The sequence below is a fragment of the Phoenix dactylifera genome, chromosome 2 (genome assembly GCF_051530095.1).
Source record: "Phoenix dactylifera cultivar Ajwa chromosome 2, Ajwa_hap1_PhDact_Kaust_v1.1, whole genome shotgun sequence".
Classification (NCBI taxonomy): domain Eukaryota; kingdom Viridiplantae; phylum Streptophyta; class Magnoliopsida; order Arecales; family Arecaceae; genus Phoenix; species Phoenix dactylifera.
In genome coordinates this window covers 3,957,587-3,981,184 of record NC_143191.1, presented here as the reverse complement: position 1 = coordinate 3,981,184, position 23,598 = coordinate 3,957,587, and the positions used below count along the sequence as shown (strand labels likewise).

General features: G+C 36.2%; 2 protein-coding genes and 1 long non-coding RNA gene across 4 annotated transcripts; 2 read left to right on the top strand and 1 right to left on the bottom strand.

The window, feature by feature from the left end:
- Positions 1 to 4,727: 4,727 nt before the first annotated feature.
- LOC103702620 (beta-galactosidase 7-like) lies at positions 4,728 to 17,409 on the top strand. Of its 2 annotated transcripts, XM_008785121.6 has the most exons (19): positions 4,728 to 5,218; positions 6,956 to 7,051; positions 7,164 to 7,276; positions 8,875 to 8,941; positions 9,730 to 9,822; positions 9,920 to 10,063; positions 10,159 to 10,253; positions 11,454 to 11,562; positions 12,696 to 12,780; positions 12,906 to 13,024; positions 13,152 to 13,316; positions 13,618 to 13,799; positions 13,978 to 14,069; positions 14,321 to 14,433; positions 15,515 to 15,622; positions 15,968 to 16,075; positions 16,169 to 16,314; positions 16,480 to 16,789; positions 17,081 to 17,409. In XM_008785121.6, exons 1-19 carry the CDS (start codon positions 5,042 to 5,044, stop codon positions 17,189 to 17,191), a joined length of 2,433 nt encoding a protein of 810 aa, XP_008783343.4. In that variant the 5' UTR covers positions 4,728 to 5,041; the 3' UTR covers positions 17,192 to 17,409. The 2 variants fall into 2 exon arrangements, with proteins under 2 accessions (XP_008783343.4, XP_088571157.2); XM_088715031.2 differs by having other exon boundaries at positions 15,968 to 16,314.
- LOC103702621 (uncharacterized) lies at positions 7,643 to 19,239 on the bottom strand. Its single transcript, XR_603340.6, has 3 exons — positions 18,529 to 19,239; positions 9,935 to 10,099; positions 7,643 to 8,015 (listed from the first exon to the last, which is right to left on the bottom strand). It is a non-coding gene; the product is annotated as an uncharacterized LOC103702621 (long non-coding RNA).
- A 2,554-nt stretch (positions 19,240 to 21,793) lies between these two features.
- On the top strand, positions 21,794 to 22,381 carry LOC103702733 (GATA transcription factor 1). The gene has a single exon (XM_008785286.3). It carries the CDS (start codon positions 21,794 to 21,796, stop codon positions 22,379 to 22,381), a length of 588 nt encoding a protein of 195 aa, XP_008783508.3.
- Positions 22,382 to 23,598: the final 1,217 nt, after the last annotated feature.

The window sequence follows — 23,598 nt, the reverse complement described above, 5'->3', positions numbered from 1 at the left end:
ACGCATGGCTGGGTGCAGTTTGTCATGGTCTAGAACAGTTCAAGGGCAATTTATTCATTTGCCTCCATGCGGACGTTACGTAATAACCGAAATGGATTTTGTAGTTGTCTGTCCAAATCTTTGTGGCCTGTGGCTTGCCAAACATCAACATACATAGGATTGAAGTTGGTGAAAAGTAGGAGGAGAAAGAGACGTTTACCCGTTGGTTTTATTGTCATGTTACATTTAGGACATATTTTGAAGCAAGTTTCTTTTTTTAATTTCTTGCCTTTGTTTTTGATGGCCGCTTCATTTGCGAGTCTCTAGCCTATGCTTAATCGTGTATGAAGCAGGGTTTAAGTCGTAAGCGGCTATGAAAAGAAAGCACGGTGATTGAATTTGGATATGGCCATACATTTCATAAGATTTAATCTATAAATGTCCTGTTTGGATATTTCCACATGATCGGAATGAAAATTCTGTAGGAATTGGATCTGTTGGCCTTTCTATCTTGCATTTTTATAAGAACTCGTTCAAATTCAGCCCAAATTCTAGCCTTGGTCTGCAGAAAGAAACAAAAAGCCCAAGCTTAAATGGACGGTTCAATCTATGAATCCTATAGAATTTTCAAACGAATCTTGTAGAAATATCCAAACATGCCTTAAAATATGCAAGGTTTTGAAAGAAATCCTATACTCTAGTCACATTGATAGTGAAGGCCGTGTAAAAGAATATTCATCTTACAATTAACAGATTGTGGCTTATATTAGTGCAACTATTAACTCAAAACTAGATACTTAATTAGGAATCAGAGCACCAAACTTTTCATCATACAAGGGTCCAGATTTCTACGTATTCAAAATAACATTTGAGTTATAACTATCCCAAGTTTTAAATGAAAGTATCCATTACTACTTAAGTTATCACTACTAACAACATTAGAAGGCCTCTTTCCTATCCAAAAGATGAAGTCCAGTCCACACTACAAAAAAGCTAACCTTTGCGCCGGCATCCATGCCACAATACCTATGAAAGAAAGAAAACGAGGCAATGAGCAGGTTGAAATCAAGCTCTTTATATTCGCCAACCAGATCGAAACTAAATGGATCAAGTTGGGCTAATGCGAATTTACCCAGCCCATCTATGAAATGGGCCTAATGTGCAATTCAGGCCTAGTCAATTAAGATCCCATCAAGCCCATATAGAAAAGGCCCATATAGACTCGAACAGTCTTTGTACTTGGGGTCATTAGGCTCAAGGCAGATTCATGCAGCAGGAAAACTAACCTAAACCTATTCCATTAGTAAGGGCCTCCACACATGAGCTCACCTCTTACCCATGGATTGGACGCGAGCTCATTAACATATAATTTATGCAGTGTTGGACAAAAACCATTGATGTAAGGTTACAATTGTTGAGTAGCCAAATGCCTCCAAATATCGGGATGCAAAAATAATTAAAAGTAAGGTTACAATTGTTGAGTAGCCAAATGCCTCCAAATATCGGGATGCAAAAATAATTAAAAGTAAGGTTACAATTGTTGAGTAATCATTTGCTCCAAAATGTTTAAACCGTTATAGAAAGAAAAAATAGCTAACAATGTGCATCAGGCTTAACTCTACCTTCATGTGTAGCTCGAATCATGTACGTGGAGTAACAGCAACAATTTGAATGAGTTAAGACTATAACCTAGAGTCTAAACACCCGTCCATTCCCTTTACTTCTAAAAAAGAATGTAAAGAACTATACTTCAAGTGAGCGATGGCATTGCTTATATTCATGGTCTTGATGAAGTATTGCTCGATGAATTAGTAGAGTTTAAGAGGGTACAATAGGAGTTGCTTTGAATTTGGAGCAAATAATATGGGCATTTCATTAGTGGTGATGGCTTGATGATACATGAAAGTTTAAATGAGTCGAGACTATAAGCAGGAGACTTAACGCTCCTCTCATATGCAGCTCGAACCTTGCATGTCGAGAGATAACAATAATTTAAAAGAGTCAAGACTATAACCATGATAATTAAATAAATAATTAGTATGGAGAGGAGAGACAATAATAATTTGAGTCAAGATTATAACTGAAATAATCAAATAATAATTAGTATGGAGAGGATTTGCACTCTTGACCTCCATTAAACTTGAATTTTGATACAATATTGTGTAACTAATTGATCATAAAATCTTAAGTTGATCGAGAAAGGGTCAACAATGTATATCAAGTTAAATAATATTGATAAGGCTTTTGCTCTTACGAGATTTCTATTTCCAAGAATAGCTATAGTTTTGGGTCTTGTTATGGGTAAAATTTTATAGTGAGGCTCCCTATGCATCTTATTTGATATTGTACATGATGTAGTATGATTTTTTACCATCAGATCAGAACTAGAATAAATCAAGATAATAGAATCTCTAATCTACTTTAACATGCCTCGCATGCATTAGGGTTTTAATCTCGGCAGGACGGGAGCCATTCTAGCTATCACATTCCATTCCGGCAAGAAAATGAGATTGGAAAGAGGTTGGAACTCCGAAATCATCCATGTGGGAGAGAAAAAGAAAGAAGAAAGAAAAAAAAGCAAGGAAAGATGAAGAAAAGAAAAAAAAAGAAAAAAAAAGGAAAGAAAAAAAAAGGAATGGAGAAGAAAAAGAAGGGAAGGAAAGAAAGAAGAAGAAGAAAAAAATAAAATAAAATAAAAGAAAAAGAAAGAAAGAAGGTATAAAAAAGAGAGAAAGGAATGAAGAAGAGTAGAAGAAAAAGCAAACAATAAAAAAAGAAAATAAAGAGAGAAAGATGGAGGAAATCTATCAAGATGAATGATTGGGCTGGGATAGAACAGAACAGGCAAGGCATCTTATTGCGTAAAAAAATTCAGATACCTCCGTCATATTGTCTCTTTCTATAACTAAAAAAGAGAAAGAAATGATTTGATTGTCATATATATATATATATATATATATAAGCATGGTGAAGAAAGGCAATAGTTTCTGAATACCATCTAGGGCACTTTTAAAACCAAATAGTAGAAATTTTTGACCGGTCATCCTAAAAACAAATAGTAGGAGTTTTTGATCTTCCTCATATAAATAACAAAACCATTTTCAATTTATTCAAATAAAGGATCTTAAAAACTAATAAAATATATGGTAAGTGTTATATCAAATATTTAATGTACAAATTGAGCAACATTCCCGTTTCATAACATATATGAAATTGTTTAAATAATCAAAGGAAGTGCCCTTATCATACTCATCCATTTATTCATAACCAAAATACTTGTAGCAAATAAGGAGAATGTGGATCTTTTCAAATCTTATCGTACCCATCCGTTTATTCCATTCGTAACTAAAATCTTTCCATTACATTTTTTCCCCATCAATTTAGCAACGGCTCTCAAGTGATGTTACTAAAACAAATTAAGAAGCAATAAATGATCTAAAACTGGAAAACAAAAGAAACCGCTCTTCACCTGCGCGACCCTTCTTCTCCCTTTATTTAAGTTTTATTGATGTGCAAATTAAATGCCTTTTCTTGCCATATAAAAATTTCAACCTGCACTCTGCATCAGAATAGTTATATTAATTCTTCAACGTATTTGGTTCATGATGGGAATTAAGTTTTGGAGGATTAGGGTATTTTCATTCTCCTTTAGAATCAAAATAAAAATGGAAGTTGCTTATTTCTATTTTCATTCTAAAGTTCAACTTCTCCCAACCAAATATAGCTTTAAAGACCCCTTATGTTATGGTGGCATTTCTTTTTGATAACCATCCAAGAGTTTTATCTCTTTTCTTTAGTTGCAGCTAGAAGGTCAATACTGAGGTGATAATTTTATCTTCTTTGAGGGATTGGGGAGATTAGAAAAGGTGCGCTGCATGCGTTTGGTGATGTATTCATGCATTAGATGTGCCCATGGGCATGGGTTCAGTGAAAAAAAAAGAGAAGGGAAAAGGAATGATCTTTTGGCTACAGGTATCAGAATCATTTCATGATATCAGAATGGAAGTAAATTTTTTTTCCCATTTCATGATATACAATTCTAAGAATCATTGAGAATAATGTATTTCAGTTACTGTATTTAAACTACAGGTATCTTTTAACTGCAGTTAAAACATAATTATATGAACTATAATACGAACAATATCCAGGATTCGAATCTTGGATCTTCTTGAAGAACAAATCTTTTGACGTACGAGAGGTTCCACCTAACGAAGCTAACAGTCTTTAACTGTAAAGTATATTATATGGAATAGTATATTCATAATATGATATTATTAGATATTACTAATATAATTTAGATATATAAATTTAAATCTATAACTATTATTTATATGCATGTAGTGCAATTTAATTGTTTATCTCAATATAAATATCTAACCGTGTAGGATATTATTAATAGCATCTCAAAAGAGAAAATGATGGCTCGAACCTTTTTTTAGTTTTTTTCCCCTCTAGTTTTGTCTTTTGTCTGAATAAAAACATGAAACCAAAGATCTTTTTGATCTACTTTTCACTCGTTTCCATTTTTCCTGCGGCTGAAAACATGAGATTTTCTTCCTTATTATCTCGTTTTTATCCCCCTCCTCCCCGCCTCCTCGTTTGCGTCGCTACGTCTATAAAACGCAAGGTGGCAATTGGTTCCATCGCCAATTCGCCTCTCCCCACTCCCCTGACGTGCACTCCAACGCCAACCTCACCTCTCTCTGGTATCCTTTTCTTCTACACTTCTAATTTGAACTGACCCAAATGATCCTAGTGGTACATTAAATGGCCTGATGCAAGCGTATTTTGGCACCCTCCCCTGTTTAAAGTCTTCCATAAAATTCCATGAAGCAAGAACCAGAAAAAGGAAACCGGATATCTCGGGGGTCCAAATCTAGAAAGCAAGGATCCTCTCCTTTCTTCATTCAAAGAAGAATTCTCTCCTTCCGGCCAGCACATCAACTCTCTCTCTCTCTCTCAATGAGAATATCGGGGTCGTAATTAATGTTCAGGCAGTGGATTAGTGCATAAGAGACAGGAAAGGAGGTTTTGGAGGTGTTGCGGATTCTTGCAAGCTGAGATGGCTCTCAAGAAGGTGGTGGTGGTGTTATCCATGTTCATCATTATTTTGGTTTCCAGCGGGGAAGCAACAAGTGTAAGAGGAGACGTAACATATGATGGAAGAGCTTTGATCATAAATGGAACTAGACGGATGCTCTTCTCTGGTTCCATTCATTACCCTCGCAGCACTCCTGAGGTACTCTCTCTCTCTCTCTCTCTCTCTCTCTCTCTGAGTCTCTCTAGACTTCGATGTATCATTTGCTATTGATTTCTTTGGCTGCTTCTATGCTTGGTATTGAAATCTTGATCCTTTCAAAGACACGGATTAGAGTTTCAGGAATTGGTCGCCAGATGGACTTGACTTTATCTCCTCTCTTGTTTCTTTTTGTCTTTAACTTAACAGACCTTCTTGGCTTGTTTTGAGGTTGTTGCATCAATTGGGACTGGGTTGTCATTTTCCCAAGCAAACCTGGTTGGTCTCAGCAGGAACCTAGTGTTGGGAACCAAGCTGATTAGGTCTGTCAATATTGCGAGCTAGAAGTGAGTTGGTCTGGACCCAACCCTTTAATGAGTTAGAGTTATACTGGAATGGATTGTGTCAAGCTTTGGAGTGCGTATGGAAATTAGCTGAAATCTCCTAAAGATTGCTGTTATTACCTTCCCGTGAAGTTAATGGAGATATCCTTGTTGCCTCCATCCACTAATCTTTGATCCAGAGATCTAAATGAAGTATTCTAGCAGTTCTCCTATCAACAGGGTCACGGGACATGATTTCACTCTATTTATATTAGTAAAATAATCATGACCTGTTGATGATATTGACTTACCAAGCCAAGCTTGTAACAATGAGAAATGCTTAGAGTTGACAATAATAAAATAACAACCGGCCTGTTGATCGATCCAATAACAATAGCAAACAATCAGTACTTACATATCATCCTTTCATTCAAGATAATGGTTTGCCAAATTGGATGTCATAAGAGAATTATGATTCTTCCGAAGTGGAGTTATAGATTAATTAAATCTTCGATCTCTCTCTCTCTCTCTCTCTCTCTCTCAAGAATGCTTCTTTAGATAGAGCATAGGAGGAACTTGCTATTTAAAATGAAGAGCAGTAAGCCAGTAACTATAGAAAAAATATTCTATATATTCTGGTGATATGGTACGCAAACAGGTTTACAAGTTCACAAGTTGTCATAAAATACTGCGCTAAGGAATAAACTAGCAACTTAGTTTTCTTTTATATATACTTCAGCTGATCTATTTGTGGATTGGCATTTTTTAAGTATGAAGATTCTACACTACGTTTTCTTCTTTTCCACATCTAATTGACTCTTAAAATATCAGTACAGACAACAGAATCAATGTAACGATAGCATTTCACAGTTCCAAATTCTGAAATGGAATTAAAGAAAGAAAGCATTCCAATAGAGTTAAAATGAGGAAAAAATTTAAATTGCTTGGCTTTGGAGATCTAATCTATGTAACAGACTCAAGTCGATGATTAAATAAAACCATGCTAATTCTTAGTGGTTGAACAGGGATATGAGTCAGCAGATTCTACATCCTACCTAGTCAGCTCAAAGTTAGCTGCAATGATGTGGTCATTTTTCAAGCTAAACCATCATGCAAGGCGCAAAATAAATGACGATATTTAAACAATAAAGCAAACGGACCGATTATTTGCAGCATTAGTTTCTTTGTATTACATATTCTTTTTTCAATATTTCATCCTAGGAGTAACAGTTTGTAGTTTATGGTTCTGGACTACCAATTCAGTATACTTCTTGGGGAGTTAACAAGGCCATGACGCTTTGCATGTAAAGTCTATGTCTAAGTATGTAAATTTTTTTCAGTTGATATCAGCAGTAGTTAAACAAAAATGTTCATTTGAAGAATTTCTACATAAATTAACAATGTGATAAATTGGCAGATGTGGCCATCCCTCATAGCTAAAGCCAAGAAAGGTGGACTTGATGTCATACAGACCTATGTGTTTTGGAACGCTCACGAGCCAATCAGAGGACAGGCAAGTGATCTATCACATCTACTCCCGTATTTTTCTATACTAATATCAAGCATTCACTAAATGCTATGGCATTATCTCTGAGACATTATATATGACCTATATTTTGCTTCAGTTTAATTTTGAAGGGAGGTACAACCTTGTGAGATTCATTAAAGAAATTCAAGCTCAAGGCCTCTATGTGAGCCTTAGGATGGGTCCCTTCATTGAGTCCGAATGGAAATATGGGTATGGAATGCTATTTTTTCAGTACTTGTAAAACTGTAACTTAATAACATATCCTTTTTTAAAAAACTTATTTTAGAAAATATTATTTTTTTGAAGAAATCTGGCTGAAATCCAATAATAAAAGGGAGAATTTTTTTTTTTGGAATACAGCAAAGGGAGAAGTTATTAGATTGATCGGTCCTTTAAAAGGACATAAAACCTTGATCATTTAATAGAAGTACCCTAAAATTCAATTAAATTGTGATGACTAATAGAATTGGTGCAAACCATCAGTTGGGACCTTCCTCAGCGCTTGCACTGGGGAGAGATTCCAGCAGAGAGAGAGAGAGAGAGAGAGATGGCTCAAACCACATCACACAACAACCCTTTAAAGCGAGAATTTCCATACCATTTTCTACAAACATAATATGGGATACATTTCAAGACTTTAGAATGTTTCATGATTTGCTGCAAGCCAAATGTCTAGCCCTTTACAGACTGATGCTTATGGTAGACCAAGACTAGTTTGTATTTTGGGGAGCTCATGTTTTATGAATCAAAAGCAATAGCAGATAGTTCATTTGTCATACCATCTAATGCATCAGCAATCTAAATCCAACCACTGAATGCCTTCCACACTGCAAACGCTTTGCATGACATGAACAAAGTGAAGTTTGTGACATTGCCTGTTGAATTCTCAATGCGCGCCTCTATTCTTACATTGGAAAAAGGCCTTTATGCAGTCCATGCCTCTGTTGATCTAACAAAGGGCTCATGTCAAAGTTAAAGACCGCAAAAGAAAATGGAGAAATTATAAAGAGTTGAATGCAAGCTTAGAAAAGATATTTTATAATAGTTTACATTCTAGAGGATTTGGTATCCAATAAGAATGGATAGTGAAGTAAGATCTACATGATTGTTTTTGCATCTTTTTTAAGCCAACATTAAGAGATTGAATGTAGTCCTAAACAAGACAAATAAAGCCATAATTTTCTATATATTGTATTTAATTGGCTGTGCTTAAGTAGTGTGTATGTAAACAAGATAAAAAAAGAAGAATAAAATACTTTGATGCTTTCTAATCTAAATGAACTCATACATGCATTTTATTTTCCGAAGATAATGACTTAATTAAGTCATGAAGCACATGACATCTTCCAATAACTAATTCAAATAAAAGAGGGGGCATCATCCAGCCAAACTATTTCACAACCCAGTAAATAAGCAATTTTGGCCAAGAGATGCGCATTCTGATTCCCACCTTGCACTGTATGCACAATGTTACAACTCCTAAATTTTCTCCGAGAGAGCTTAAGAAACACATCTGTGGAATCACACAGTTGAGGGAATTAACTTCCATGTTTATCAATGAAATGTGAGGTGGCTTGCTACTGTTTTTCTCCACACACAAAAAAAATCAATGTTTCACAATTTCTCAAGGCATATATGTACTGTAGTATTGAAATCCCCAAACTGTAATCCTAGATATTGATGACCAATGAAAAGAAAAAAAAAATAAGTTTCACTATATTTGTACTTTCTAGTCTTTTGGATAACTTCTACATATTTTTCTGCACTGCTGATATTTCCTTGACACTATGTGGACATGTGTTTTGCAGAGGCTTCCCATTTTGGTTGCATGATGTTCCAGGAATTGTTTTTCGGTCTGACAATGAACCATTCAAGGTATATGACTGCATGAAATCCATGAATACTACCAGTCCCCTTCACACCATAGGCAACTGCTTGGAGTTTAAAATTTGCTGCTTTACCTACTCTCTCTCCCTCACACACACACCCTGCACCCTCCTCCCCCCCTCCGGCCATTGCTCATACCAAGTCTATTCAATAACATGATTTTGGCCCCTCCGGCCGTGGCTCATACCAAATCTATTCAATCCCCCCCCCCCCCCCCCCCCCCCGCGGCCATGGCTCATACCATTTGCAAATAAGGCTCATAGCAAATATCTCTCAATTACATTCCTCAGAAAATGTCTCTCAACTTTGCAATCATTGACTTAAAACACCTATAAAAGTAAAATCACTATCTGTAATGCAAAACCAGATTCATAATGCAATCGATCACATGGATAAATATTTAAGTATCTTTAAGTTGAAGTAGATGAGTACATGTTTAGTTTTACTTTAACTGAATTTCATTTAAATATCAGAGGATATTCAAATACCAAACAGAGTGAACCTTTCCTCAGAAGACTTGGAAATAGAAATGCGCATAAAAATAATACATAAAAATAATCCTTTCCGTTTTTTTTTTTCAAAAAAAAAAAAGACAACCTGTTGTGACTTTGAATAACACTCTATTAAGAAACTCTGTTCTTATTATAGTAAATCGAGGCTATATATTGATGATTAGTATTAATGTAATTAATCATAAAAAATAATCATGTATAATGTCTTCAGAGCACTTTGGTTGTGTTGGCTACTTCTGCTTAAGTTGGCTAGTTCACATGCAGTTCTACATGAAAAGTTTTGTGGAAAAGATAGTGAATATGATGAAGTTGGAGAAATTGTATTACCCTCAAGGAGGTCCGATCATAATTTCTCAGGTGACACACGTTAACTAAAACTGTTTTTATCATTATGGCTATGTAATGTCATGTGAGACTCACTTAAAGAAAATGATATGAGCAATATAACATGCAGATTGAGAATGAGTACCAAATGGTGGAGCCTGCATTTCATGAGGCAGGACCTCCTTATGTTCGTTGGGCAGCGGCTATGGCTGTGAGTTTACAAACTGGGGTCCCATGGATGATGTGCAAGCAAGATGATGCTCCTGATCCAGTGGTCAGCCTTCTTACTTCATATCTATATTCATGACTCCTGTGAAAATTGCAAGTTAATAGTCTGTCACAATCAAACCGTTGAAACTTCATGTGCAGATAAATACCTGCAATGGATTGAAATGTGGAGAGACATTTGCAGGGCCAAATTCACCTACAAAGCCATCACTTTGGACAGAAAATTGGACCGCTAGGTATGCTTTCGACAAAGCACACCTATCATTTTTCTCATGATTTTGTATTCTTAATACTATCAAAATTCAGATGATCACTTTCTGGTACACTTCTCATCTTAAACATTCAATTTGATTATAAGGTAATGCCTTATGCTAGAGCTATGCAACTGAATTAATTAGGAAAAAAAGCACCAAACATTGTATCTGGTTTCTAAATCTGCAATCCGTGTTCATATAAACCGAACATAATGCTAGTATATCCATATTCCATACTGTATTGAAAAGTGAGATTTTTTTTAAAAAAAATCACTATTCCACCAAGATTCCATTTATCACTCTCTTCCCAAAATAACCTTGATCGCAAGGGGGGAAGGCCCTTGCGCAGTCTTTCTTGTCTCTTCCTCTCTGTCTCACAAACACTCAATATTAGAAGAATACAGGAAATACAATCCCCACATTTTGGTGCTTATCAAGATGTCTCATTCTCTTGTTTTATCATAAAAAATAGTAAAGATCCATCTCACAGTTTTCCTTCTTTTGAAAGCCATGACTAGTTGTTGACCTAAGATTAGTGTTAATTTTTTCCAGCTAGGCTAGTGGTTAGCATTCTAGTAATGTTATATTTAGAGGTGAAAGTAGATCGGATAAAATCCGTCCGGATTTGTTTTCATATCTGAATCTATCCGGATATGGATAAAAATTTGAGCATCTGACTGATATCCGTATCCGTGTCTATATCCGTTGAAGAAAAATAAATATGGATAGACAACCATTTGATCCGTCTCCAAATATCTGATTTCATTTGTAACCCTATTTAATTTTATATAGCACTTATGAACTTTTAAGAAAAATAGATGATCATATTAAAATGCTATTAACTTGATTTATCATCCACTTAGTAAATATTTGATTCTATAGTCATAAAGTTTAATTATCCAATTTATATCCGTATTTTTAGTATCTGATTTGTATCCGCATCCATTTCAAACAAATATGGATATGATTTTTTTTGCATCCAACTAACATCCATATCCGTATTCATTAAGTAAAACAAATATGGATATGAATATGCTAGTATTAGTTCCATATCCTATACGATTTCAGCCCTAGTTATATTGGAAGACATAATGGCGGCATATGTGAACTCATCCCATGCCTACAATGTTTTGTTGATTCTCTGTCCTCCAAGAAGACTAATGGATGACTCTTGCCATGTAGATACCCAGTATATGGGAAGGAACCATCGATGAGGCGTGTTGAAGATCTTGCATTTTCCGTCGCACTGTTCATTGCAAGAAAGAACGGAAGCTTTGTGAACTACTACATGGTATGTGTTTTTCTTCCACTTGTTTCATTATATAACTTCTAGTAGACTAGTACACTTTGCATAAAGAATTTAAATCTATCAAATACTAAGATATATCTTAGATCCCCTTTGTAATTTGAGCCCTCGAAATAGGGTTGGTTCGAACATTGAATAATGGAATGGCTTGAAAGAAGTTATGCCACAAACAGATTTGCTATCATGCCTTAACGATCCTCACTTGAAGCCTTTGAAGGATAATAATTATATTAAGTAATAACCTTGTTTCAAGTACATTTCCTTTTGGGGCTTCTTTTTTTTTTTGGCATATATACACTTGCAAATATGCTTACTGTATATTTAACCTCTGAAAATCACTATTTGCATATATATATCTCTCTAATCATCTTGTTGGTGCATGGATAACCCTCTCATTAGATTTTTGATTGATGGCATTAATAAATAACCATTTTGACTACTATTTGCCGCTATTACCCTTTTTCATTAGTACCCTGAAAAAATACTATTCAGTTTACTGAAAAGAGCTATATTTGTATATGCATGCATCAAGGGTGTTAATGCAAAATAATAGTGAAGCCATTTCATGCTTAAAGCTGTTATTTATTAATATTATCAGCCAAATATTCAATGGAAGGGGTATCAATGCAAAAATAGTATGACTTAAGGGGCATATATGTAAATAGTGATTTCCGGAGGATAGATATTCAATAAGCCATATTTTATCAAGAGGGGAAATATATTCTTTCATTTCAGTAGCTTATTCTTCTATTTGAATAGCTCTGTTGTCCAATAACCTCATTTTGATACAATTACATGATAAAATGAGTCACTCTGGATGGATAATCTGAATATCAGGTAGAAGAGATGACAGTCCAGAAGTTACAGCTAAAACAAGCTAATTTTTACAATTATAAGAAAATCATGGATGAACAGCTTGTAAACAAGAAATCAGAGTGCCAAACAGGATATCCAGATGTGGTAAAATAGAACCTTCAACATAAAAGAATGCTGCTTCTTTCCATGAATCCACTAGAATGGTGTTCCTTTTTTCCAGAAATATAATATGCATGTGCCAATGTGTGGTGCAGATAAACTTCTTTTAAAATATTATCATCTGACAACTGATCCTAATGCAGTACCATGGAGGAACGAACTTTGGGAAGTCCCCCTCCTCATATGTAACAACAAGCTATTACGATCGAGCTCCTCTGGATGAATATGGTTAGTGTTATTAGTTGTAAGTCTTGTATTTCTTCAGTGATTGACTTGAGAAGGGGGAGAGTCTTTGATAGAAGAAAATATATATTTTGCAGGTTCTGATCATACATCTCTGTGACTTCATCCAGGCTTGATCTGGCTACCTACATGGGGTCATCTTAGAGAACTGCATGCTGTAATTAAGCTATCCTCAGAGCCACTACTTTGGGGAACCTATACTAATGTTTCATTGGGTCAACAACAGGAGGTAAGATGGCATAGGGCTTAGAACATTGACATTAAACCTCTCTTTTTTTCTTCTTTTTCACTTTGTTTGATGATATCTTTTGTATATTTGAAACCACTGGTATACTTAATGGATGTTTGCAATACAGGCACATGTTTTTCAAACAAATTCAGGAAAGTGCGCAGCATTTCTTGTAAACTTTGACGAGCATCTTAATGCAACTGTGTGCTTTCATAATGCAACATATGAATTGCCTTCCAAGTCCATAAGTATTCTGCCAGACTGCAAAAGCGTAGCCTTCAATACTGCAAAGGTGATCTCACTGCATCTTAAAGATCAAATTCACTGAGACTGATTTTGTGTTACTCCTTTCTTTACTTCATTCAAGCATTTTATCCTCTTTTCTTCCCTTCTTTGACATGTACACAAATATTTCTGAAATTCTAGATGAGCTATAATTTGGAGCCTTGTTTCTAATCATCAACTGATTTATCCTATTAGAGATGGTTGCCATATTATATCAACTTCAGTTTCAAACTCATCTTTCATCAGTGTACACAATTAAACCACTTAAATAATGTAATAACACTATGGTTCTTCATTGTCTTTCACAGGTTAGTGCTCAATATGGAAATAGATCAGCAAGAGCAGTTCAGAGTTTCGACAATGCTAAGAAATGGATGGCATTCCTAGATGGAGTACCTAACGTTCACGATGCTTCATTCATTACAAAAGAACTGTTGGAACAAATGTCCACAACAAAAGATGTGACGGATTATCTTTGGTATACTTTCAGGTAGTATGAGAACTACTGTTCTTGTTTAATGAATCTTAAGAGGTATTTGTAAGCAATACACTACTTGTTTAAAAGTTTTTTTTTTTTTTGTTTTCAAATCTTGATAAATCCTTAACTTGTAGTATCATTAATTGCCCAAGTAGTCAATTGCATTTACACCCTCTATTCTGAAATGCAGCTACAACTACAAATCCAGTGATGGTCAGCAAGCACTCCATGTTGATTCACGAGCTCATGTTTTACATGCTTTTGTAAATGATGAGTTTGTGGGTAAGTAACTTATGAATTTAAGACAACAGGTTTCTTCCCTGATAAAACAAATGTACTTCACAAACTAAATAAATATGTACATTTTCCATGAATGTTACCAACCAAAACAAATGAAACGGAAAATTAGTAAAATCAGGAAAAAAGTACTTCTCATTTTGCTAGTATTAGAGTGACTCGTTATTGTTAACATTCTGAATTTCTCTCTCCTAGCATTGATAAAGCTGAATATCTTTGCTTCAAAATGTAATTAGGAAGTGTGCATGGGAGTTCTGATGGACCTCGAATTATGACTTTTGAGAAAGACATTTCATTAAGGGAAGGTCAGAACAACCTCTCATTGTTGAGCGTCATGGTTGGATTACCAGTAAGAATGTTACTTCCAGTTCTTGTTATTTACAGTTGTTTCATGTGACTTGTTATTTACATTTGACAATTGAAAGAAAAAAGGAACTATGAACAAAAATACATAACAAAGTACTGAATGAACTATTAGAAAAAAAGAGAGAATAAAAATCTAGAAAGCAGGGGACTTTTGAGACATGATTTTTTTTTAAAAGAATTTTTTTTTAAAGAAAATATTGAACTAGAATTTTGAGTCACAAATTTATTTTGGAGACATTTTTTGAGCCGCAATTCATTTTTCAAGAATTTGTTGCGTCACAAAGTTTAGAGTACAGTATTATTGCTCATAAAGAAATATTTCTTTTTGGTTGTACTTGTGGAATTTGTTTTTAAATTTATAGCCTAAATTTTGATCAAGGATCTACCTCTCTTGTCTGTTTATTCTAACTAGTGCAGCGTTAACTCTGGTTGTATAAGACCTCTGCTACACCAAAACACATTATAAAACCAACTTAGCACAAATGAACTATTATGCTATTGGTACGGCTGCTTTGAAAGAGGGGAACACAGATTCTCTCTTTTTTCCCTCCTAGGAGAGAAAGGGAGAGAAGAGAATGACAATTTGGAAAGAAGCATGAAGAAGTACTCGCCCCTCCTACATTCTTAAGTGCTTGCAACACTGGCTCTATTTCTCACGAGAATACATTAGATTTTATGCTCTATTTTCATCTGAACATCCTTTAGCACTTCTCTCAGAGACTTTTCTTATGTTCATGTTTCTGATATAGTCCTCCATACTCCTGCCCCATGTTTAAAATCAAATTCTTACGTCCATATGAGAAATTTTAAGCCATCTCACCAATATTGAAGATCTTCAATCTGGTTCCTTGACTTCTTTTTTTCCTTTTTTAAAGGAAATCACCCTTTAACTTTCCAATGGTAAAACAAAGACAAAATATTGCAACATCAGTCAAGATTTCAGTCAGAACAAGGGCCACAAAAACAGCTCTATAGAAAATTTCATATGCATTCCTTGTAACATTTGTTTATTTAGTGGTGCATACTATGCAAGTTGGCTTCATTTTTACCTTATGAATTTGAAGGATTCTGGGGCATATCTTGAGAAAAGGTTTGCTGGGCTTCGTAGAGTGAGCATCCACTGCAATGGAAGCAGACCTCAAAATCTCACTAATTGGCTGTGGGGATACCAGGTATACTCTAGACATAAAAGTCTTCTTTGATAAGACATGCTCCGAAAGTAATGATTGTAAAACTATAGAATAGATGGTGGTTATCCTAAAATTCATAGGTATACTTTGTTTCTGAGGAATTTATAGCTACATGCTTATTCAGCATAAATGTTAAATGTGCTCTTTCTCTATAAAAACATTGAAGGCATGCTCTTCTATAAGTTCCTATTAACTATGTTTGGTGAAAACATCACATTGGTTTTCACTATTTAAAGAAATATTAGCTATTAAAAGGTCTCTGTTCACATGGGAAGCAATATGTATGACCACAAATACATGCATTAGATTAACAAAGACAAAATGCAGATTGGTTTATTAGGGGAAAAGCTAGAGATATACACCCAAAAAGGATTACCAAAGGTGGATTGGAAAACAGTTGGGAGCTCTATATGTAAACCTCTCACGTGGTACAAGGTAGAATGTCAATCTCCATGCCATAGAGACACCTCTACTGCCAGAGAACCATTTCTCAAGCAACTAATATTTGTAAATCCTTTTATTGTACAGACAACTTTCCATGTTCCATTGGGTACCAACCCGGTGGCACTAGACCTTTCGAGTATGGGTAAAGGCGAGGTGTGGATCAATGGAGAAAGCATTGGCCGTTATTGGGTCTCATTCACTAGTCCCAATGGACAGCCATCTCAAACTCTGTAAGAAGAGTTTTTCAATTAATGAGCATGTTTATTTCCCTTTCAGTCTCTAACTACAGTGTCTCAAAATGGAATAGTTACAATGATGCTAAATACTTGTTTACATGTCTTCTTTCATCTGACAAATTTATTGTATCTATCCCTTGGCTGATGGCCAACTACTAGGTATCATGTTCCTCGGTCCTTTCTGAAACCTTTTGGGAACCTCCTGGTTCTTTTTGAAGAATTGGGTGGGGACCCTCTTGGTATCACAGTGAACACCATCTCAGTTACTCATATTTGCAGTAATGTGGCTGAGTCCTTTTCCCCATCCCTATTTTCAAAAAGAAAACAACCAAGTGTTCAGCTCCAGTGTCATGAAGGGCAAGCCATATACTCCATAAAGTTTGCAAGCTATGGAAACCCTATTGGAGATTGTGAAAACTATGCTTTAGGAAGCTGTCATTCAGTCTTATCCAAAGCTGTTATGGAGAAGGTAATACTTTTAACGTTCTCAATCTATATGCATGTCCACCACCATGAAATATAGACTTTGTTATACATGAAGCACTCTTCAAAGTTCTTTTCTCTTAGAGTACAAAGAGCTGCTGAGACTTAAGTTCCTTTATTTCGCTCAAAAAAGAAGAGCTCTTGAGATTTCTCAACTTTTAAGCAAGATACATTATAATATCAGGATCAATAAAAATAAAGTTTCTAATAAAATTGACAATATTTTTTCATCAGATTCTCACAATAATTTAATTTGTGCTTTTGCATGTTTAAGCAGGCCTGTGTGGGTAAAAGGAGATGCTCAATCCCAATATCAGCCACAAAATTTGGAGGAGACCCATGCCCAGGCATTGCAAAATCTCTATTAGTTGTGGCTGATTGTGTTTGATCTCTAGCAATTCACATACATGCCACTTGGACCAATGATTATTCATTTTGATATTCAATAATTTATCAACCCAAATTCTTGGAAACCAACATGACAGCAAAATCATATCAGCCCTCATTAGAAATCAGAGATTTTTTTTTGAGCAAAATTAGAGAGAAGTAATTGTTGAGTGATGAATGTAATTGACTCATGAAATAAACAAGTCTTTCATTGCTTAATGATTTACTAATCCAAGTGAAAAAGGTGATCCATCCTTTCTATTATGACTTAAAATGAAGAACAGTTTATCCTTTTTCTTGACAAAGGAGAATAGGATATCCAATTTGCATAAAGAAAGAAGTCAAGAACAATTTCTTTACTGTTATATGGAAGAGTATGGTACTGGAACTTCTTGATAGCATCTACTTCTTAGTCAGAAAATGGATTAGATTATCTTCTGAAGAAATAAAAAAGAAGCTGAATTCTTTGTTGCAACTTCTGAAACTTTTGTTGGTGCAGAGGTCTCGTATCTGGGTTTTCCTTTTTATGGTCTTGATCACTCTTATCTTTACTCCAGAATAATAACCCTTCCTTTTACTTTCATTTGCTTACAATAGCCATTTGGTGGCTGCCTAACCTTTCCCTCGAGGAAAAAAAATCTTGTATGGATTAATACTTTAATCACTTTAGTGGGATTAATGTGGATTCTTTCTATCCTTTCGGATATCTTCTCTGAATGGATAAGGAAAATCACTATGCTAAACAGAAGTTTTAGGTAATGCTGCTTCTGAAGAATTCACTAGAAGCAGCTTAATCATTTTAACATGTGCTCTTGTCTCCACGATATAAGATGGTGTCGAGTACCTTGGCAAAATTTTAATCTTTTGTAATTGATCTCAAGTTTTAAAATTAATGTTTGAGAACCCAATTGTTGCATTAAGTTAATTATGATTAAAGCTTGCTTTTGGCACCAATCCAGAATTTTTTATCCAACAATATTTGATAATGAAAATAATCTCAAACTAAACTACAATAGAAAAAAGGAAAAAAAAATAAGTTGCAAGTAGTGCAACTTTAGATATATGAATGTTTAGAAACAAGAACTAATAGAAGTTGGCATCTTAAAAACCCTTTACGACAACCCAAACATTAATTGTATCTAGAATCGAGAACAGCTAAAATTTTAAAATTAACCATGGTGATTCATCTAACATGAAAGTTGATAACTAAGTCGCACGAGGATAATAATGCTGGAGAAAAATTGCTTTTTATTGAAGAATTGCTACTATTGTATAGAAAGTAAACAATAAAAAAGATCTTTTAAAGAGGGAGGATTTATGTGGAAGAGCTGAGCGTACCGTATGGATAGGAAGACTCTGACTTGAAGACAGATGAGGCTTTGTGCAACTCTCGGATGCTCACTTTGGAACCAAAGAAAAATAAGGGTCTGTGTTTCTGTTTCTCTACAAATCAGCAACATACCAAAAGGAGATTGCGAACTTCCATTGCCAAGGGAGGTCTGAGTCGTAACGAAGAAGGCGAGGAGGCGGAAGGAGCTGTGAGCTGGATGGTGTAGCCGAGGCGGACGCGCTAGCTCTCGCCTACGAGCTTGTCGAGGAAGAGGAAGCGGCGGTGGAAGGAGAAGAGACAGAGGTAGGAGAGGGCGGAGATCGCCGTTAAAGATAGCTGGACGGCGAGGTCGTAGGGGCGGCGGGCAGGGGAGTAGATCAAGAAGAAGTGGGAGGCAGCAGGGACGGAGAGGCTGAGGAGGAGGAAGAGGGACCAGGAGACGACGGCGCGGGGGGATCGGAATGGTCGACGCAGAGCCACTAGAGGCACGACCGGAAGCTCTTGAGCTCGTCGCCAGCGTGGGAGAGGAACCGCGTGTACGACGCCTACACTTATCCTCCTGATTTCGCCATTGATATCGATACTCGCTTTTTGTCGACCTTTCTCCCGGTCTCCTCCATCGGGGATCGGGAGATGGATGCTTCTTTCTTTCTCTCTCTCGTTTCTTCTCCGCCCGACCGTGCCCTCCTCCTCCCCTCCTTATCAACGGGCGAATCGGTGGATGAGTACCAATAATATCGTATATGCTTATACCAAATTATGCTATAATAATAGAGTATTTTGCATAATGAGAGTTATGCAAGGAATGAGGGGATTTTCATTAAAATTCGGTTAGGTTTACATCGGGGACACACACACACACGCACACACACAAAGTCCCACATCAATGATCAGAATTATTGGATTTATGATTTATTATTTCTAAACTGATTATACACAAAAACTCATAAGATTTGAAAACTTTAGCCTATATATTATGCGGCCAAAAAAAAATAAATAGGCTAAACAGAATTAAATTATATGTATTTTTTGGATCACTTGATGCATATTTTAAAAAATTTTATATTATATAATTTTTCACGTATAAGCAGTTAAACGTAGTAGATCAAATCCAACATTTTAGATCATCAATATGGGACCTCCATTGTCTAAAATCTTATCGAATTTCAGCGGAAATCCACTCAAATATAACCATGTCTGGCTCTCTCTCTCTATATCTATATATATATAGACTTAGCTATATTTAACTGGATCTCCATTCATATTTGGTCAGATTTAGATCGAACGATAAAATCTTACATCCGAGCTATTAGATGTGATCTATTACTTCTAAACTAGTTACATATTAAAAATTATATAATTTGAAGGCTATTAGCCTACACATCAAGTGACGTTTGGTATTATTTAGATTGGTTTATTTCTTGACCACTTGATTCAAAAAGCTTGGGCATCCAAATTTCATGATTTTTGTGTGTAAGCAACTTAGAGTTAGTAAATCACATCTAACTTGAATTTTAAATTTAGTTGAGTTGCTGTTTGGACCTATTTTTTTGTCTAGATTTTTTTTTTCTCTTTCTCTTTATACTTGATTAGGCTGACTCGATGGTTATAAAGCATTTGTCTTCTTTGTTACCTTTATTACTAATTCAAAGCTAAAAAAAATTCTTCTGTATTTTGTATGGAATTACAAATATCTCCTACATGTCTAATTGCTGCATTATCAATTCTGTATTTTTGACATTGTTGCAATGTGATCTATTCTCATCCTAATTAGGATTAAGGGTCGCTAGAGGTGCCTATACGGCAGATAACATGGAGGCAGTTATGTGTTGTAGATTTTTTTTTCAACATGAAAGATTAAATTAGACATGGATAAACCTCTTTTCCTTTTTTTCCTAAAACCTAGAGTTTCAAAAACCTAATTTTCGTAGAAGAGAGAGAGATTCAAGAGAAGGGAGTTTGATGCCCCTCACTGTGTCAAACAGCTCTATTTCTAACAAAGGCAAGAAGGGGGAGAAATGGAAAGCTTGGTCCATGATCTATTACCTCACCATGGAATGTGACCTACCACCTCACCATGAAATTGGGGAAGCCTTCCTCTTTTACCATCGAATTATAAAAGGCTTCTACAAGGAAGGTAGATCACATCCCTCCCTTTGGATCTCTTTCTCTTTTGCAAGAGTTAGAATTTTTAAAATCCTAGGTTTTGAAGAAGGGAAGAGAGCCTTATTGCATCTTCCTTTAAAAAAATCCCCATCACATTTATCGATGTCCAATTCCATCTTTCTTTAAAAAAAATCCATATCACATGACTACCTCCACGTCACCTACCATATAGGCACCTCCGGTGAGCCCTGAGGGTGGGCTATATTGCGGTAATATAAAAAAAACAAGATCGACATTGCAGCAATTAGATATATAAAAATTTATATACAATTCTATACAAAATATAGGAGATATATATTTTTAGCCTTGAATCAGTGATATGAACTTATTTCCTTAAAAAAAAAAAAGTAGACTTCATATTTAGCATGTGTTCAATTAATCGAACATGGTAAAGCCGACGCCGCTTACTTTGGTAACTTCAAATCCTATCTTTTCAAAGCCGTTGAACTGGAAGGATGTTCCAAACCGCCCAAAATTCACTTTGAGGTTCACTTCTTGCAACTAAACAACCCTTCTGCTTTCGGGGAAGCGATTTCTGAGCAATAAAATACATCCTAAGTCCAACCGCACCCTTATGTGTTGCAGGTTGTATCTTTCACATGACAGAATAATTGATCTTTCTTCGCAACATCAACCGTCAGATCGACACTCCAGCCTTTTTCTTCCATTTATGTGCAAAGCCACCGTGCATAAATGGTTGATGTTGCAAAAGAAGGTAAATCAATCATTCACACGGAAGATACAGACCTCACTCATACTGATTGGGTTGGGGTCTGGGTTAGATATTTGGGGGACTTAATCCGCTTGCAGCCCTTAACTGCATTTAGTGAGCTCCATGGACAGCTCTGCTGGCAAAGATAACCTTGCATTCATTTGCTTCTTTTTTTACGGCTTGTCCCTCCCGAATGCTCCCATTTAAAATAATTAAGGCAACACAAAATAATATATATGGTAACGGCAACAAAGCCGATTTTGCCGACTCTCAGCATCTCAAGGGTATCCTAGGCCCCGATTTGCCGTCATTTATAGCTACCATTTATTTCCTTGGCCCATCTTGCCAACTTAAAACTCTCGCCCTTGGTGCGGCGGCCCCGAATATTTTTGACCATGCCCATCGTTCACCCCTATCTGTCCTCTCCAGCCTTCGAACACGAAGAGATACTGGAAGATGGCGTAGAAGAAGTCGTCGGCGACAGCGAGCTGTGCAAGCCCAATGATCCCGAGAAGCAAGAGTGGTTCCAAGACCTCCTGGATAGCCTACTGGACTTCCTCCCGCTATCGGATGCCGGCGACGTGGAAGAATCGACCAAAGTCGCTGCTTTTGCTGATTGGCAGGTGCCCAAGAAGCGGAGAACCGGGCAGCTGGTTCGCCGTCGAGCATGGTCCCTCGACCCACCGGCACGCCTTCTGTATCATGACCACCTCTCGAGGGATGGTGATGATTTCAGCATGCTGAAGAAGTGCACGCACTGCATCACAATGGACACTCCGCAGTGGAGGAACGGGCCCGCCGGGCCCGGGACCCTCTGCAATGCTTGCGGAATCCGCTACAAGTCCGGGCGGCTCCTGCCGGAGTACCGCCCGGCGTCGAGCCCGGCGTTTGGTAGTTCTGGATATGCAAACAATCACAAGAAGGTTCTCAAGATAAGGGAGACCAAGAAATCAAGAGGGGATGATGAAGATGTCCTTTGCTGAAAGTGATGCAATGTCAGTGGTGTCATAGAATACTTTCCGCAAAAAAAATTTATCGACATGGTCTGTCTTTGCGTTTCCCATTGTACATCTTTGTTAAAGGAACTGATATTAGGTTTAGCTTTTTTTGGTGTCAAGCTATGGAGAGATGGTCTCTTCTTGTGCAGAATCACCAAATGATTATGGTTAGCGCTTGTGGATTCAATTGTTCAACGCAACTCTTCTGTTGTTTTAAGGTTATCACTGTCATGCATGCATGAGCTAATAGCCCTTTCCAAGGAACATCTATAATGATTCTTGGTGTTTAATTATATTGAAGAGGTAGCAGAACTTTCAAAATTTCTATTTCTGTGCTCGAATTGGTATTGATGAAAAAAAAGTATGGATCCTTTGCGGTGAATATGGCTATCAAACAAAAGCTGCTAAGCATTATTGGCCTTTTTACTGTAGCTCAAGTTTTTAGGTCAATCGGTTAGTTAAGCTAATTCACCAAGCAAGTCGATATATTTACTAAGTTTTAGGTCAATTGGTTAGTTAAGTTTTCATTTACAAACAGCAATAACAACAGTTAAAGAAGGTAATAAGAGACATCAGATAGAAAAAATGGGGTAGTCTAGAGGGAGAAAAAGGGATTGGGATGGAGAGAGATGAAGCATTAGAGACAGTAAGGAAAGCCCCAAATCTTTTCCTGGTATTCAAAAAATAAATCCCATGGTAAACTTAAAATTAAACAGTTAAGCAAACCCTAACAAAACAATCCTCTAAAACTCCCTAAAACAATTTTCTTGAGTAACTGGGCTGCCACCTTGTCTTCTTCCCTTGCCTTGATGTTGAGGATAATCTTGTTGTCTCATGGCTCTGTCATGAATGCTTTAGGGTCACCTTGTGTCTTGTTTCTCCTTGGGTTATCTTGTTACCCATATCTCTAATATACGATGGTTGCTATTATTAGTATAGTTTGTGACCTGACTATCTTGCATCTTCTCTCTATATCCTCGTGCTCGATAAAAAAATTGAAATAATTCTTTGCTTTTCAACGACGATCTCAAAATGGGATCGAGGTTTCATCTAAAACCTCTATATTTGAACTACAAAAGAAACTTTGAGTACAGAGGTCATGATCCATAAAGATCTGGCTTCCATCAAGTTCAGTCAATCTAGCAATATCTGAATTTAGCATCAAATGAGCATCTATATCCATATACGCAATTGGCTCATGA

Coding starts and splice junctions, on each gene's coding strand:
- LOC103702620 (XM_088715031.2), top strand. CDS start 5,042: ATGGCTCTCAAGAAGGTGGTGGTGGTGTTATCCATGTTCATCATTATT. Junction 13,317..13,617: donor TAGCCTTCAATACTGCAAAG/GTGATCTCACTG, acceptor TGTCTTTCACAG/GTTAGTGCTCAATATGGAAA. Junction 16,790..17,080: donor CCAAAGCTGTTATGGAGAAG/GTAATACTTTTA, acceptor ATGTTTAAGCAG/GCCTGTGTGGGTAAAAGGAG.
- LOC103702733 (XM_008785286.3), top strand. CDS start 21,794: ATGCCCATCGTTCACCCCTATCTGTCCTCTCCAGCCTTCGAACACGAA.